General features: G+C 46.9%; 1 protein-coding gene across 5 annotated transcripts in view; it reads left to right on the plus strand.

The window, feature by feature from the left end:
• Positions 1-17,168, plus strand: part of PRSS55 (serine protease 55) — a 57,571-nt gene that overhangs the window by 32,638 nt on the left and 7,765 nt on the right. For all 5 annotated transcript variants that reach the window (XM_027087934.1, XM_027087933.1, XM_027087930.1 and 2 more), the window contains 3 exons: positions 6,964-7,153; positions 8,848-9,098; positions 10,523-10,665. In XM_027087934.1, the coding sequence (XP_026943735.1) occupies positions 6,964-7,153; positions 8,848-9,098; positions 10,523-10,665 (584 nt within the window). The remainder of the gene's footprint in view (positions 1-6,963; positions 7,154-8,847; positions 9,099-10,522; positions 10,666-17,168) is intronic.

Genomic DNA, 17,168 nt, shown 5'->3' on the forward strand with positions numbered 1-17,168 from the left:
CTGCTCACCCTCCCCCTGCTCAAGCTGCTCTTTTGATCCTGCCAGGGTTCAAAGTCAGGGGAAGGTGTGTAACAGGGAAGAGCGAAATCGGACTACATGTTTCTTTTACTTTAACCTTTGCTTTCCACAGCTTTTGTTCACTAAAAGGATACTGTCTATACATGATGGCCAGCCTCAGGGAACCCCGCCCCTCTGCCTGAACGTTTAACCAAAGTGCCTCTGTTCAGGGAAACACCCGGACCCTGTCCACCTGTGGATGGCTGCAAGAAAGAAGAAACTAACACATCCCCAGGCTTCCCTGGTGGCGCAGTGGTTAAGAATCTGCTTGCCAGCAAAGGAAACCATAAACAAGATGAAAAGACAACCCTCAGAATGGGAGAAAATATTTTCAAATGAAGCGACTGACAAAGGATTAATCTCCAGAATTTACAAGCAGCTCATGCAGCTCAATATCAAAAAAACAAACAATCCAATCCAAAAATGGGCGGAAGACCTAAATAGACATTTCTCCAAAGAAGATATACAGATGGCCAAGAAGCACATGAAAGAATGCTCAACATCAGTAATCATTAGAGAAATGCAGATCAAAACTACAATGAGGTATCACCTCACACCAGTCAGAATGGCCATCATCAAAAAATCTACAAATAATAAATGCTGGAGAGGGTGTGGAGAAAAGGGAACCCTCTTGCACTGTTGGTGGGAATGTAAACTGATACAGCCACTATGGAGAACAGTATGGAGGTTCCTTAAAAAACTAAAACTAGAACTACCATACGACCCAGCAATCCCACTACTGGGCGTATACCCTGAGAAAACCATAATTCAAAAAGAGTCATGTACCACAATGTTCATTGCAGCTCTGTTTACAATAGCCAGGACATGGAAGCAACCTAAGTGTCCATCGACAGATGAATGTAAAGAAGATGTGGCACATATATACAATGGAATATTACTCAGCCATAAAAAGAAACGAAATTGAATTATTTGTAGTGAGGTGGGTGGCCTAGAACCTGTCCTACAGAGTGAAGTAAGTCAGAAAGAGAAAAACAAATACCCTATGCTAACACATATATATGGAATCTTAAAAAAATGGTTATGAAGAACCTGGGGGCAGGGCAGGAATAAATACGCAGATGTAGAGAATGGACTTGAGGACGCAGGGAGGGGGAAGCATAAGCCGGGACGAAGTGAGAGAGTGGCATGGACATATATACACTACCAAACGTAAAATAGATAGCTAGTGGGAAGCAGCCGCATAGCACAGGGAGATCAGCTCGGTGCTTTGTGACCACCTAGAGTGGTGGGATAGGGAGGGTGGGAAGAGATATGGGGATATATGTATATGTATAGCTGATTCACTTTGTTATAAAGCAGAAACTAACACACGATTGTAAAGCAATTATACTCCAATAAAGATGTTTTAAAAAAAAAAAAAAGAATCCGCCTGCCAATGCAGGGGACACGGGTTCGAGCCCTGGTCCGGGAAGATCCCACATGCCGCGGAGCAACTAAGCCCGTGCACCACAACTACTGAACCTGCGCTCTAGAGCCCACGAGAGCCACAGCTGCTGAAGCCCGTGCACCTAGAGCTCGTGCTCCGCAACAAGAGAAGCCACGGCAATGAGAAGCCCACGCACCGCAACGAAGAGTAGCGCCCACTCGCCATCACTAGAGAACGCCCGTGCACAGCCAAAGAATAAAATAAACAAATAAATAAATACTTTTTAATTTAAAAATTTAAAAAATTAACACATCCCCTCCCCGAGGCTGGCCATTCCAGGGGATATTTGCAAAACGTATGGCCTTTTTACCTTACTTCCTCATCTCCTTCCCGTCTCTGTGCTGTTAAAGAACTGGTATCCAAACCCCGATAAGACGGTTTTTCGGACACTAGTCTGTCATCTTCTCGGTCCGCCGCCTTTCGGAATAAAGTCGTCTTCCTTGCCTCGACACCTCGTCTCCGATTTATTGGCCATTCGTGCAGTGAGTAGAGCGAGCTTGGACTCAGTAACAGGTGCAGGGAAAGGGGAGCTAGCCCAGACATCAGCTTTCTGTCCTCGGGGCCTGGAAGGCATTTCCAGCGGACTCTTTGCACGGTGTTTTCAGGGGCTCTGCCTGCTGGCCCCTGTCTTCTGCACTCCCCAGGCCTTTCGGCACACATCCCCAGCCTCTTTCTTCCGAGGTCTCTCTGCCCCCTGCAGCACGCCCAATGGCAGGGCTCCTCAGGACCCCCCGCAGCACTCTGTCCCCTGTGCAGCCCAAAGGCACAAACTCTGGGGGTTCAGGGCCGCCTCCCCACAGCAGCACCCTTCCCAGAACCTAAGCAGATGGCCGGCCATTCTCTTGCCTCCAGATTTCCTAGGTTGAGTCAGACTCCAGTCCCCAGCTTGCCAGGGGTCCCAGGAAGCCCTCTACCTTTGGCCTGAGTGACATTTCTCCAGGTGCTCCAGAAGGATCTGTCCTGGTATAATCTGGAAGCAGCTGTTAAAGTGCTGAGACCTGGCTCCCTGCCTTCCCCCATCCACTGGATCAGAGTCTGAAGGGTGAAGTCTGGAAATCAACACTGGGGTCGCCAGCTAAAATACAGGATGCCAGGTACACTTGAATTCCAGGTAAACAATGAATTTTGTTTTAGTATAAGAATGTCTCAAACATTGCGTGGGGTACATGTGTACTAAAAATATTTGTTCTTTATCTGAAATTCAAAATCAGTTGGGCAACCTGTATTTTTTTAACTCTTGTTTTAAAAATATTTATTACTTATTTGGTTGCGCTGGGTCTTAGTTGCAGCAGGCGGACTCCTTATTTGTGGCACACGGGCTCCTTAGCTGCGGCATGCATGTAGGATCGAGTTCCCTGACCAGGGATCGAACCCGGGCTCCTGGCATTGGGAGCTCAGAGTCTTAACCACTGCACCACCAGGGAGGTCCCAGGCAGCCTGTATTTTTATTTGCTAAATCTGGCAACCCGAATCTGTACCAAACAAGCTTCCTGGGCTCCACACCAAAGGTAGAGCTCTGCTGGCCAGGACTGTGGAAAATAAGGTCACCTCGATAAAGCCACCCTGGGAAACTCTGGAGCGTCAGGCAGGCAGTGTCCCTATGCAACCTATGTCACCATGTACCTGCTTTCCTCTTCGGATTTCTATAGACTTCTTACATTCCTAAAGTTTCTCTCCATACTCGGGCCATGTTTGCCCAATTCTAGGGGGAGCCATTCCCATTGGAGTCTACAGGAATGGCGGCCTCTGGCGCTGTGCACGGTGGCTCTGGCCCCGCTGGTCAGTCCCTCCACCAGCTCAGACATGGTGTGATCCACTGTTATCGTGAAGAAGCTTGGCCAAAAAATGTGGGGCAGCGAATGAGTGCTTTGCAATAGACAGGGCTCACGTCATGTCAATAGGAAGGACACAGACCCAGGAGGAACGCATCTTCCTAGAGATGAGCTGTGATTCTGTCCAGATACTTTCATAGAAAATGGGCAGCAGTTTAGGGTGGATGTGCCCGTCAGTCATCCTCTATTCTCCCAATCAGACATGGGGCCCAGGCTTCCCCTCCCCTCCACACCCCACCCCCAGAAGCCGAGCAAAGAAAGCCGCCAGTGGGGCTTCCCTGGTGGCGCAATGGTTGAGAGTCCGCCTGCCGATGCAGGGGACTTTCCGTCTTTAGAAAGGGACAGGGGCCTATCTGGAGATTTGGGGGCCACGTGGAATAAACCCAGAAAGGGTGGGAGCAGGGATTGTTGCCTTCTGGGCTGAGTATCAGGGGAGGCCAGCGCCTCTGAACCCAGCCTTCGGGTCCGCGCCTGTGACCCAGATCAGAGGCCTGAGCAGAGAACCTGGCACCTGGCCCGACGGCCGTTCAGGCTGCGCAGGCCTCCGGGCCTCCTGGACCACCTCCCCGTTCGCAAGGATCCCAGCCGGCAGCCCCTCGCGCAGGCCTTCTGCGCAATTCACGGGGAACCCCTGATGGAACAGGCCCTGTGGAAGAGGAGGCATCTGAGCCTTAAGAGGCACGGGCTGTGAGGGGCCCACAGCAAGTTGCCCGCTGAGGACTCGTGAAGGGCAGGCCTTGCCCAGGTCAGGAAGGGAAACTCAGCCCAGGGGGCGTCCAGGGTGAGGCCCATCTCGGGAACAGAGCGGCCAGAAGAGAAGCCTGCATGACAGTCTGCGTTCTCAGACCCGCAGCCCATTGTGACATCACCGGCAGGGCTGGCTGTAAGGGGGAGGCCCCGTCAGAGTCATTCCCCTCCGCCCCGGCTTCCGTCACCTCCCAGGCCAGCAGTCATGCCCAGGGCCATGCTCCTGTGGTCCCTTTTGCTGCACATACCCCAGGCCAGGGACGCACATCTGGGTAAGTGGACACCTGCCCGGGCCCGAGCGGCTCTCCAGGTGGGGCTGGGTGCGACCCTGGCCCTGCTCTCTCCCTTCCATCCCGCCGGGGCTAAGCCTGAGGGGCCGAGGGACAGAGGCCTGGACGATCCCACAAATCAGCTAATGGGCCACTAAGAGGCCGGTTCACGGGAGCAGGGGCGTCCTGTTCCCCCTACACCCCTACTGGAAACCACTTCCCTTGCCCCTTCTCCTGCCCCAGCCCCAAGTTCAACCTGTCTGACCTTAAGTTTTGGGTTTGAAACCCGAGACTTTATCCTTGAATGAATAGTGGAGCGCTGAGAAGCAGGGGCCCAGAATGAGCTGAGCATCGGCCCTGGAACTCAGATGCTGAGCAGATGCCCAGGTCACCCATGTGCAGGAGAGGTGGGGTGGAGGTGGGCCGGGGGTGCCTGCTGTGCTCCACGGGCAGCTCCTCGCAGCTCCTGATAGGTTGTTTCTCTCTCTGGGGGGGCGGGGGGGTGGCAGGTGGCTGAAGTGGAAAGGAAGCTGTTATGGTCAGGTACTTTCCCCCGTTAGATGCCCACACTACCCCAGTGGGCTCTCCACTCTTAGCCCCACATGTGGGTAAGGAGCTCCGAGCCTCAGGGAAGTTTAGGATTGGTCCAGAGCCTCGCAGCAGGGAAATGGGAGAGCCAGGAGTGGCCCCAGTGTGACTCCAGGGCCCGCATTTCCCTCCCTGCCCTCGGCCTCACGGAAAGAACACAGCCCATGTCCCCGGCTTCCCTCATTCCGGCCCGGGCTTGGCTGCACGGAGTGAATGGGGGCTGGTGCGTGGTGTGGGCAGAGAATCGGCAAAGCTGGCCTCTCTGCAAGCAGGTCCAGGTGCCCCCGATGGCTCGCATCTCTGCTTACCGTTTTGGCACTGCCTCCGTCACTGCTTAGGGCTTTGTGTTCCAGCGTTAGGCTATATGTCTGCACGGTTCCACGCTGGTGATGTAGGTTGTTCTCAAGACCAAGGAAAGGGGGCCCTTGGTGCAAGGTGACATGAGAAATTCTGACAGCTAACGTGGCTTGAGGGTTTACTCTGTGTTGGGCACTCAACACCCGTTATCTGTTCTGTACGTCTGTGCATCTGTTCTGTAGCGTAAGTATTATCTTCTGCCTATTTGGGGAATAAAGAAAGGGATGATAAACAAGAATAAGTCATTTACCCTAAATCATTCATCAGGTAAGCAACAGAGCCAGGATTCAGACGCAGGCTTTGGGACTCCAGAGCATATAATGGTGCCCAGACACATGGTAAGACTATATGTGTTTGGTAAATAAAGGAGGAAGTGCAGACCCAAAAGTCCTGGAAAGAGCCTCTATATGTTACTGACAGCTGAAGGCTATTGACACATATTGATACATTTTCACTCCTTTTTTTTTTAAACTAAAAATAACCACCACTGGGTTCCTCCAACACATACTACAAAGTCCTCAAAACCTCTGTTGAATGGATATTTGGAAAAGTAGCCTCTAGAAAGAGAGCGGAGGGGGTCTTGGGCTCTGTAGAATCAAGCTCATTCTTTGTTCCAGAACAAGACCACATTCAAGTCAGAAAATACTGTCTCCTCCTCCTCCTCTGGGTGAGGGGTTGGATCTGGACTGGCTCCAGAAGGCAGATTTCTCTTCCAAACAGGCAGCTGCAGCCTTTGTTCTCAGCCTTCCAGGAAACAGAGCTGCTCTGCCTGGAACAGAATGTTCTAACCTAGAATAGCTTGGGGCTTCCTGTAGGTTCAGGCCCTCTCTAGGTCACCCTTCTGGTTTCCTGTATGTATTAGTTTCCTCTTGCTGCTGTAACAAACTAGCACAAACTTAGTGGCTTAAACAACACAAACTTCTTATCTTACAGTTCTGTAGGACAGAACTCCCACATGGGTCTCCCTGGGCTAAGATCAGGGTGTCAGCAGGACTGCGTTCCTATCGGAAGCTCTAGGGAAGAGTCTGTTAACTTGCCTTTTCCAGCTTCTAGAGATCATCCATATACCTTGGCTTGTGGCCCCTTCCTCCATCTTCAAAGCGAGCAATATTGCATCTCTCAGTGCCTTTCTTCTGCAGTCACATCTCTCTTCTTCTGCTTCCCTCTACCACTTTTAAGGACCCATGTGATTACATTGGGTCCATTCAGATTATCCAGGACAATCTCCCCATTTTAAGGTCAGCTGATCAGCAACCTTAATTCCATCTGCAATGTCCCCTTTGCCTTATAAGGTAACATATTCACGAATTCCAGGGCATGGTCCATTAGGACGTGGACATTTTTTGGCAACAGAGGCATTATTCTGCCAGTCACTCCAGGTTGGCCCTGGCCAAGTATTTTCCTCTGATTTTTCTCAGATGAGGGCAGAAACAAGCTCGGCAAAGTGACTTGCCTGTCTGGAAAGGAGACAGAGCCAACGCTTCCAAACACGTTCCAACAGATATGAAGCATCTGTTGGCTTACTCATGTTTCTAAGGGTGCTTTACTGGGCCAGCCTCAGTTTCCCCATCTCTAGAATGGGTACAATGATAGCTACTTATGGGTCTTCTATGGATACTGACTAAGTGTTGCATCGTTTCCCTTCCTTTCTCTTCCATTCTACCAGAATGCGGTGAAAGACCCGTTTTTGAGAGAGGAGCTCAGTATTCCAGAATCATAGGAGGGATGGAGGCTGAGGTGGGTGAGTTTCCATGGCAGGTGAGTATTCAAACAAGAAATGAACACTTCTGTGGTGGCGCCATCATCAGCAAGTGGTGGATTGTCTCGGCGGCTCACTGCTTTCACTCTGAGATCTCGTAAGTACCGAGTCCATCCCCTTGCTTCTGACAATGTGCTCCCCTCCCTGGGGAAGCCCCACACGCCCTAGGGAGGAAGAGGCTGTGAACCCAAGGCCGGATCCACTGTGCCTTCTTTGTTGTCACCCAGAACCAGTAACTGCGGCTTCCCTGAGGTCACAAACTGTCCTCTCCAGGGACATCTGTCTTGGTGGAGCCGAAGGGCTTGGTCTGTCTCCCTCTGCCAGGACATTCAAGTCCTTCTAGGAGGAAATCCTCCTAATTCTGGAGGTCTGGGTTCCTGGGCCATCCGACAACCTACTTCCCTCCTCCTTATAGAGTTTTCTCTGCACTCCAGGAGACTGGTGGAAAACAGAGCATTTACTGATTCCTCATCACGTGCCAGTGACCTGCTAAGAAACTCCGTGCATTAACTTGTTTAATCATACAGACAACCCTGAGGCGGGTAGAATGAATAATCCCCTTTTAACTCATTCCAACTTACAGAAACCCTGAGGCAGGTAAAATGAACATCCTGATTTTATAGAGAAGGAAACTGAGGTCCAATAAGTTTAGCTGACTCACCCAAGGTACACACCTAGTAGACAGAAACAGGATTTAAATCCGGTTCCAGCACTTGTGCTTTTCCGCTCCACCACCTCGAGAAAGTTTGAAGATACACAGAAAGAAGAACTTTAAAGGGTTCATCAAAAACCTGGGGAAAGTTTCACCCTGGGGTAACCAAGGAAACTTGTTGCATCTACTCCCATGGGATACTTAAGGACTGGCTGTTGGAAAGTTCCTGGCCATTCTGCCTGGAGGGAAATTCCTGAATCATTACTGAAGTTTCTTTCTGCTTCATCAATGGCAGGTCTGGATTCAATTCTGTTCCTGATTCTTGGATAGGTCTTCAGGTGCATATGTGCAAGAATTTATTCCTAGGAGAGAAGATATAGAATCATAGGTCTTGTGCATCTCCAAGTTTATTAGAAAATCCAAATGATTTTCCAAAGTGGTTGCACGCATTTAAATTTCCGCCAGCGGTGTGTAAGTGTTAAAATCATCACCAATACTTGCTACTTTTTCAGAATTTTTAATTTTTGCTTTTCTGGTGAAAAGCATGAAATACTATTATAATTGTAGTCTTAATTTGCATTTTTCTTACTACTGCTAAGTTGATATTTGCAAGTTTATTGGTATATTTTCTCTTTTGTAAAGTCTGTTTGAGCTTTGACAGTTTTTTTTTAATTTGTAGACTGTCTTTATACGTTCTGAATGTTAAAGTTTAGTCAGTTGTGTATGTTGCAAACAAAAAAATTCTGTTCCTCAGTCTCTAAACTGCTGGTGGACAAATTGCTGTGATAATCCCTTCCTATCTGAGGGCTAGTTTGATCTGTGCCAAGTGGTCTTTCATGGGCTCTTTGGGGGCCCAAAGCTAAGTCCTTTCTTTGCCCCGTGAGGCAGGAGTATCTCATTCACATCTCTGGGATGATTCTGGAGCAGCCATGGAGCTATGGTCGGCCACAGTGGCTGTTTCACCCTCCTTCTCTACCTTTTTCAAATGCTCACATCTTCTGAGCAACAGCCCCGGTAGGACAAATGCAAAAGGCCCCTACAGCTATGTGGGATTTAGGGTTTTCAGGCACAGCAGATTCTGTGCACCTTGTGACTTTCCTTCCCCTCCTATTTCTCCGTCTCTGCTTCTCCGCCACCAGGCCAACAGAACTGAGAGTCGTGCTGGGAACGAATAGCTTAAGCAGCCCATCCCTGGAAATAAAGGGGGTCACAAGCATAATTCTGCACAAGGACTTTCAAAAACTCAACATGGACAATGATATCTCCCTGCTGCTGTTGGACACGCCCATCACATTCAGCGAACTGAAAGAACCCATCTGCATGCCCACAGAGCCCGGCCTCTCCAGGTGGCACAAATGCTGGGTGGCAGGATGGGGGCAGACCCAAACTGGTAAGTAACGGCTCAGCATCTCTTGGGAGCACCTGGGGGAAGAGCCACATCACGGGCGTCTGAGGATGGGCCAGTAAACCTAAAGGAGAGGGGAGAGGGTGAAAGGGGAGAGGGCTGAGGAAGGAGGGAGGAGAGAGGGGCTTGCATTGGAGCAAATCCCTGAGCACCAGGAACGCACAGAGGCCTGATCTCAGCCTCTTCCAAGTGCGAAGGAAACATCCCCCAAGGCCCCGAGCTGAGATGCCAGGTGTGGGCCATCCCTGGGTGTGGTCCTGTCCCGCCATCACATGGCAGTCTCTTTTGTTTCATTGAATATAAACCCTCCAGTTGGCCAGGAACTCTCTGCTCTGCTCTCTCACATCTCCCTGATTCACGCATTGATGTTTCCCACCTGGCTCCTACAGGCATTCCAGACGCCTGCCCTGGCCTAGACTTTAGATGGTCCTGGAGTGTTGCCCAGCCATTCTTAGAAATGAATCTGTTGCTGTTACTTGTTGTTACATTGTTACTTGGCCAAAATAAGAGGAACCTGACCAGGGTAATAAAGGGATTATGAAAGCCCTGCTGGACTGTTCCCAAAGAAAACTCAACAAAATTGGTAGGGGAGGGACGGGAATAGCACAGCGCTAGCTCAGGCCTGAACAAGACTTCAGGTCCTTAGGGATGCTTTGCAATGACCTGGGGTCTAAGAGATGGTAGGTATTTCAGGAGTTTGGTAACTAGAGGGCAACTGGTGTAACACTGATTCAGGGCTCTGGGCACGACTCAGAATTTAGAAGTGAGGAGAGGCAGATGGGTGCCTGCACGATTAAGAACACTCAGTGTGGAGAAGTCTTTTGAAATCTCCATGTGGTAGGAGTTAATGAGATGGAGAGAAGTCCAAACAAATTCCCGGAAGCTGGCAGTCCAGGAAGGGCCTTGACAAACCCCCTGTAAAAACTCTCAACCAACCTAGCTTTGTCTGGGGGACCTGAAAGCTTTTTTCACTGGGAGTGCAAACCCAGTTTCAGCGGCCCTGTATCAGAGGTGTCACACTCACATAACAGAAAGTAACGAGAGGCAAATATGCTGAAGAGGCAGGATTATGCTGAGAACCGATCGAAAGCCAGTTCTAAGAAGTCAAGTCTGTAGCGCTGTTGGAGCCAAGATGGAAGTCTTCTTGGAGGCAGGAGTATGATTTTGAATGGGAGGGATAATACAAGTAGGTGGGGACTTGTTTGGAAGCGCCTGGGGTGGTGGAGCGAGTAAATTGCGAGGGATTACTGGAAGGACACGGAGAGTGAGGGTCTGTGAAAATGTGAAAAAAAAGGCGGATGTGTGGCCGGCGGGACACTGGGCAGGTTGGCCTAGGGCACGTCAGCTGCCTTATCGGCACTGGGGCTCCTGTCCAGTGACCTTTCTAAAGGGCCTTCTCTATGGGTCAGGTCTCAAACAGCCTATGGAAACAGAGCTGCTGAAAGTGCCCATGACCATCGTGGATTGGGAGAAGTGTTCAAAGGAATTTCCAAGACTTACCAAAAATATGCTGTGTGCTGGATTTGAGAATGAGACCTACGATGCTTGCCAGGTAACTTGGCTGCGTCCCCTCCATCCCCTCGGGCTGCCAGGGTAAAGGCATCCTCTCTCCATGGGGAACAGACAGTAAGAGTTCGGAAAATGTGCGGAAATCGGGCTTAGATACGGGAATGGGGACATGGATTCAGGAATACTTACTGTCAGGTCCTTGGAATATCAGTGCTTGCCTGGAAGTCAGCATGCAGCAACCCTGCATAAATATGTCTGGTCTTCTCCAGGTAGGCCCCCAAAACTTTTTCCATTTCTGAGACTTCTTTAAGAAACAAAAAGCCAAGGAAGATTTGAGATCCATACAAGGAATTATTTTACTTTATTCATTTTAGCTACCTTTGTTGAGTGCACTCAACCCTGGGATTCAACAACTGATGAGACATGGTCTCTTGCCTAAAGGAGCCCACAGTCTCCTGGGCAGGCAGTTGGGTAAACAATCGTAGTGTATTGGATCATGCCTGTGAGTTTTGCTGAAGAAAAGTCTGGTAGCTTAGCTTCTCTTTACTAAAATTAACACAAACATTTAAAAAGAAAAGCACTTTTTGATTGATAGTAGAAGAAACAGGGGAAAACCCCTCATAAATGAGCTTCCTCTGGCTCTGAGGATGGGAAGGATACACCTTGGGAAGGATCACCCTGGGGAGCCCACTTAGTCCTACTCACTGGCTGGGCAGTGGATCTGGTCGCTGGTATAAAACTCTAAGTGCAGATATTAAATGTTCTGCAGAGCGATGAAAAGGCTGTCTCACAGAAGGGCTGTGAGGTATATCACGAGGACCACAGAGAGAGACAGAATCAGTGTCACACGAGCCCTGTGTTTGCCCCACATTCTGGATAGTTTAAAACATTACAAAACAAAACCAGACGATTGGGACTTCTGGTTCTGGACAAGATGGAGTAGACACATTTCTGTTGCTCCCTTCCACTAAATACAGCTAAAAGCACTGGACATTATATTGTGAAACAAAAATAAAGGCTCCAAAATGTGAAGAGAAGATGAAATTGGAAACAAATATCCTAATACTTAAGGAATGACACAGCAGTGAATTCCTTGGGTTTTCTTTTTGCCTCTTATATCCCAGCCTGGATGGTAGTACATAACAGCTCAGCATCTCCTGCGAGCAGCTGGGGGAAAAAACGCCGTGGGCACAGACAAACTAACAAAACAAAACAAAACAAGATAGCCTTCCTGTCTTTGGACCAGGAAAAGGGCAACCTAACAAGGTGGAAACTTTTAAACAATAATCATTCTATTCCAGCAAAACACCAGGAAAAGCCCCACAGTGCTCCTACCCTAGCAACCAAGGTCGAGTGGACAATCTCACCTTCCCCCCCTCCCCCTGCCCACTATGGTGGTGTCAGAGGAGGCTGAGTGGAAAGCCAGGACTTTAAGTACAATCTAGTCATAATGATCCATCCCCTGTCCCCCTCAATGTCAGTGGAGGCCACCTGAAGAGCTTGGGCTCCCACCCAGTGGTAGCGGCACCCTGCTCCTCCCCTTGGTGTCATAGCTGGCCTGAGTGGTGAGTCAAGACTTCCACCCCAATTCAGTGGAAAGGAGTTGGCATCCCCCTTCCCTGACTCCAGTTTCATAAGAGGCCTGTTAAAACAGAAGATTCATGTGAGAACCCAAGTCTCATAACCTATTACTCAAGACAGGATCTGTAATAGAGTAGAGGGTTTCACTAATATACATGGATTCCATGTATTAATCCACATAGGATAAGGAAAAATAAAGCTAAAAATCTGAGTAAAGAATCTTTTTTAAAAAATTGAGAACCATTAATTCCTAGAATAAATTCAATTAAAACAAAATGGATCATGCACTTAAATGTAAAACTACAAAATTTTTTTAGAAAAAGAAAATAGAAAGTCTTTGGGACATAGAGTAACACCAAAAACACAACTCATAAAAGGAAAAATTGATCAAATGGACCTCATCAAAATTAAAACCTTTTCCTTCATGAAAGACCATATTAAGAGGATGAAAAGACAAGCTGCTGACTGGGAGATAATATCCAACAAAGAAACTATACCTAGACTCTATAAAGAACTCTTGCAGTCAACTGTAGAGAAACGTACTATCCAATTCAAAAATGGGCAAAAGACAAGAACAGACATTTGGCTGAAGAGGATATACAGATGGCAAATAAGAAAATGAAACGACGTTCAACATCATTAACCATTCAAGCAAATGCAAATTAAAACCACAACCAGGTATCACTACACACCTCAGAATGGCTAAAATTAAAAAATAAAAAATAGTAACAACACCAAATGCTGATAAGAATGTAGAGAAACTGGATCACTCGTATATTGCTTGGGGGAGTTTAAAATAGTCTAATCACTCTGGAAAACAATTTTATAGTTTCTTTAAAAACTGAACGTGCTCTTGCCGTATAACCCAGCAAATGCCATTCTTGGGCGTTTATTCCAGAGAAATGAAGGCTTGTGTTCACACAGAAACCTGTGCAGGAGTGTTTATAGCAGATTTACTCATAATAGACCAAAATTGGAAACAAGTGTCCTGGAAGACGTGGATAAATAAATACACTGATAATTAAATACACTGCATTTATTCCATGCAATATCACTCAGCTGTTACAAGAAGCAAACTGTTGGTACATGCAACCATGTGAATGTGTCCAGAGACTCATGCTATGTGCAACAAGCTGACCCCCAAAGGTCCCACACTGTGTGATTCCATTTACATAACATTCTTTATTAGAAAATTTTTATTGGAGTATAGTTGAATTATAATGTTGTTAGTTTCTGCTGTACAGCAAAGTGAATCAGTTTATATATATATATATATCTCCACTCTTTTTTAGATTCTTTTCCCATGTAGGTCATTACAGAGTATTGAGTAGAGTTCCCTGTGCTCTACAGTAGGTCCTTATTAGCTATCTATTTTATATGCAGCAATGTGTATGTGTCAATCCCAATCTCCCAATGTATCCCTCCCTACCGCCCCGCTTCCCCCCAGGTAACCATAAGTTTGTTTTCTACATCTGTGACTCTATTTCTGTTTTGTACCATTTGTACCAGTTTTTTAGATTCCACATATAATCAATATATGATATTTGTCTTTCTCTGTCTGACTTACTTCACTCAGTATGACAATCTCTAGGTCCATCCATGTTGCTGCAAATGGCATTATTTTTGTTATTTTTTATGGCTGAGTAATATTCCATTGTATATATATACCACATCTTTATCCACTCGTCTGTCAATGGACATTTGCATAACATCCTTGAAATGACAAAATTATAGAAAGGGAGAACAGCTTAGTGGTTGCCAGGGCTTAAGGAGGGTTTAGGGGTAGAAGGAAGTGGATATAGCATTAAAAGGGCAACATAAGGGATCCTTGTGACGATGGACATGTTCTGTGTATTGACTGCATCAATGTTAATACCCCAATTGTGCTATTGTACTGTATGTAGTTCTACAAGATGGTATCATCGGGGGAAACATGTAAAGGGTACATGGGATCTCTCTGTATTATTTCTTTCAACTGCACGTGAATCTACAGTTATATCAAACTTAAAAAAACAAAGAGAAGACAAAGCTTCCCAATAGCAATGGTTAAATGAAGATCTCAGATCCTAGCCATGCCACAGACTTAGGGAGTAGCCAGTTCATACTGGAGCAGGAGACAAAGGGCTCCAACGTCAATTGAAAAGGGGAGGGCTTCCCTGGTGGCGCAGTGGTTGAGAGTCCGCCTGCAGATGCAGGGGACACGGGTTCGCGCCCCGGTCCGGGAAGATCCCACATGCTGCGGAGCGGCTGGGCCCGTGAGCCATGGCCGCTGAGCCTGCGCGTCCGGAGCCTGTACTCTGCAACGGGAGAGGCCACAACGGTGAGAGGCCCGCGTATGGCAAAAAAAAGAAAAAAAAAGAAAAAAGAAAAGGGGAAAACAACATTTAATAGTATGATTGGAAAGAGAGAGCATTCCAGGGAGAATTGGGGGAAAATCACGGAGGCTTGAAAAAGTATCTTGTGTTCAGGGAACTTTCAATATTTCAGAAGCCAGTGATAACAAGGGTTGAGTGTGGAGAGGTGAGCAGAGCAGGTCACTAGGGCAGGGTTGCCACGCGTGGGAGACTAGAGGTTGTCCCAGGCTGCTCACCCTCATCAGTATTCACACCTATCCTTTCAGTCTTTTTCATTCATCACCATCCCATATTCAAATGGCCAAAACCAACTGCAGCAACACTTGAAACAATCAAGTGTCATCTTTGATGACATTTTCTGTCCCCTTTGCTTCAATGGCTGGATCTACCATCTGGAGTCGAGGATTTTTGCTCCAATCCCTCCCCTATCAAAATGTACTTTAATGAAAGCTGCTAAAATTAATCATCTATTACTTGAGTGCTATAAATAAATGTGCTGTTATCGTTTTAAGCCTTTTTTTAAGAAAAAAATTGTGAAGTGAAAAGCTTTGCTTTCTGTTTAGAAAGCTTTCTATTGCTGAGAATAAGCTGAGAGTGATCCAGGCAAGGGAAGTTTTCTGAAATTATATAATATTATCATCACTTAAATCCAGGTAAACCAGGCAGAAAGTCCCCTAGGGTTTAAAAATAACTGCCTTTAAAAATAAAATCACACTTTTAAACTTAGCAAACTTGAATAAAACACATAATCACATAATGAAGGGAAATTATAATTTTATGATGGAAACATTTAAATATGTTCAAAGTAATAGCAATAAGATCATGCTGTACTTAAAATACAAATTAAAATCAAATCAATTGAATTTTGTGGTTTACTTTTTCCAGCGCTTTTCCTGTTTGTAATCCCCTAAGGTTACACTATGAAAAAACAAAGTTCAACTTAAAAAAAATAAGTGACACTGTCCAGCAAACTATAAAATCAAATATGTCCCAAGCTAGCAATGCAATACTTCTTGTGAAGGACCCGCAAGCATCTGAGAAACAGGCATTGCAATGCTGCACAGTTTTCTTATCTTTCTTCTCAACTCCAGCAGAAATTTTGTCTTATTCATGGCTGGATTCCCAGTGCCTAGCACAGTGCTTGGCATGAAGAGCACTCAACAAATGTTTGCCAAAGAGCTGAACCTTCCAAGGAAGCTGGAAACTGCCTGTCAGTTACAGTAGCCCTAGAGGAGGGGACATCCGAGAGAGACCTTGACGGAGGCTGCCTTGGAGGGGGGTTAAGAGCTGGCAGCCAGGGAGTTCCCTGGTGGTCCAGTGGTTAGGACTTCGCCTTCCAGTGCAGTGGGTGTGGGTTCAATCCCTGGTAGGGGAGCTAGGACCCACATGCTTCGTGACCAAAGGACCAAGACATAAAGCAAAAGCAATATTGTAACAAATTCAATAAAGACTTTAAAAATGGTCCACATCAAAAAAAAAATCTTAAAAAGAAAAGAGAGCGAGCTGGCAGCCAGCTGGGCTGTTGGGCAATTTGGTTATGGGGATGCCAAGCTGACTTGGATAACAACCTGAGCAACAACTTTCTTTAAAGATCTTATTTTATGGGGGTGGGGAGGCAGCAGTTTTAGGTTCATAGCAAAATTGAGAGGAAGATACAGAGATTTTCCATATACCCCCTGTCCCACACATGCATCATCTCCCATACCATCAACGTCCCCATCAGAGCGGTACATGTGTTGTAACTGATGAACCTACATTGACACATCACAATGACCCAAAGTCCATAGTTTATGTTAGCGTTCATTCTTGGTGTTGTCCATTCTATGGTCAAGTGTATAATGATATGCGCCATCACGAATACTATCACACAGAGCGTTTTCACAGTCCTGGGCTACTTTCCAGGGTATTATCTTGAACCCATCTTGACCCATGACACTTGCCTGAAAATCTTATTTCACTCCATAGCATCTTAGACCTCTAGAGCCAGAAAGAAATGTATAAAAATATTTAATTGCAACTGTTTCACAGATGAGAAAACATGGTTATTTTAATCATCGATCATTCTCTTCACTGTCTGAATGGATCCAAAGCAGTGTAATAACTTCGTAGCTCTTTCACACATATTCAGTCATTTCATTCTCTCCACTATCCTGTAAGATGGGCTGGGCAGGTCTCACTCGCCCCGTTTAACAGATGAGAAAACAGGGATTTTGAATTTAAGTGGTTTGCCTGAGGTCCAGGAGGTAGTGGGGCCAGGCTGGAAGCCAGGTCATCTGCTTCTCACCCAAAATGGACAGAAGTGATCACGCGGTGTGAATAACACAGAAGTGAACTTAGGAGGCTCTGTGGTCAGTATGTGGTCAGTATGTTTCTAACCAGACAAGTCTCTGGCTACCAGCCTTAGTCTTTGGAAGAAAGTTCCCCTTAGGTGGGCTGTCATCAGTCCCAAGTCCTTGCTAGCTGAGGCCAGACCCTCCTTTGAGACATCCTTTCTTTCTTCCCAAAAGGAAGAGAAAAACAATTAAGACTCTGTGTGTGAAAGGACATGAATTTACAGCTGCCCCTCTGGAGTCCCAGCCGTCCGAGAAGGGAATCTCTGTTTCCTGAGTAT

The sequence above is a fragment of the Aethalodelphis obliquidens genome, unplaced genomic scaffold (assembly GCF_003676395.1).
Source record: "Aethalodelphis obliquidens isolate GAN/ISIS:26980383/991018 unplaced genomic scaffold, ASM367639v1 scaffold61, whole genome shotgun sequence".
Lineage (NCBI taxonomy): Eukaryota > Metazoa > Chordata > Mammalia > Artiodactyla > Delphinidae > Aethalodelphis > Aethalodelphis obliquidens.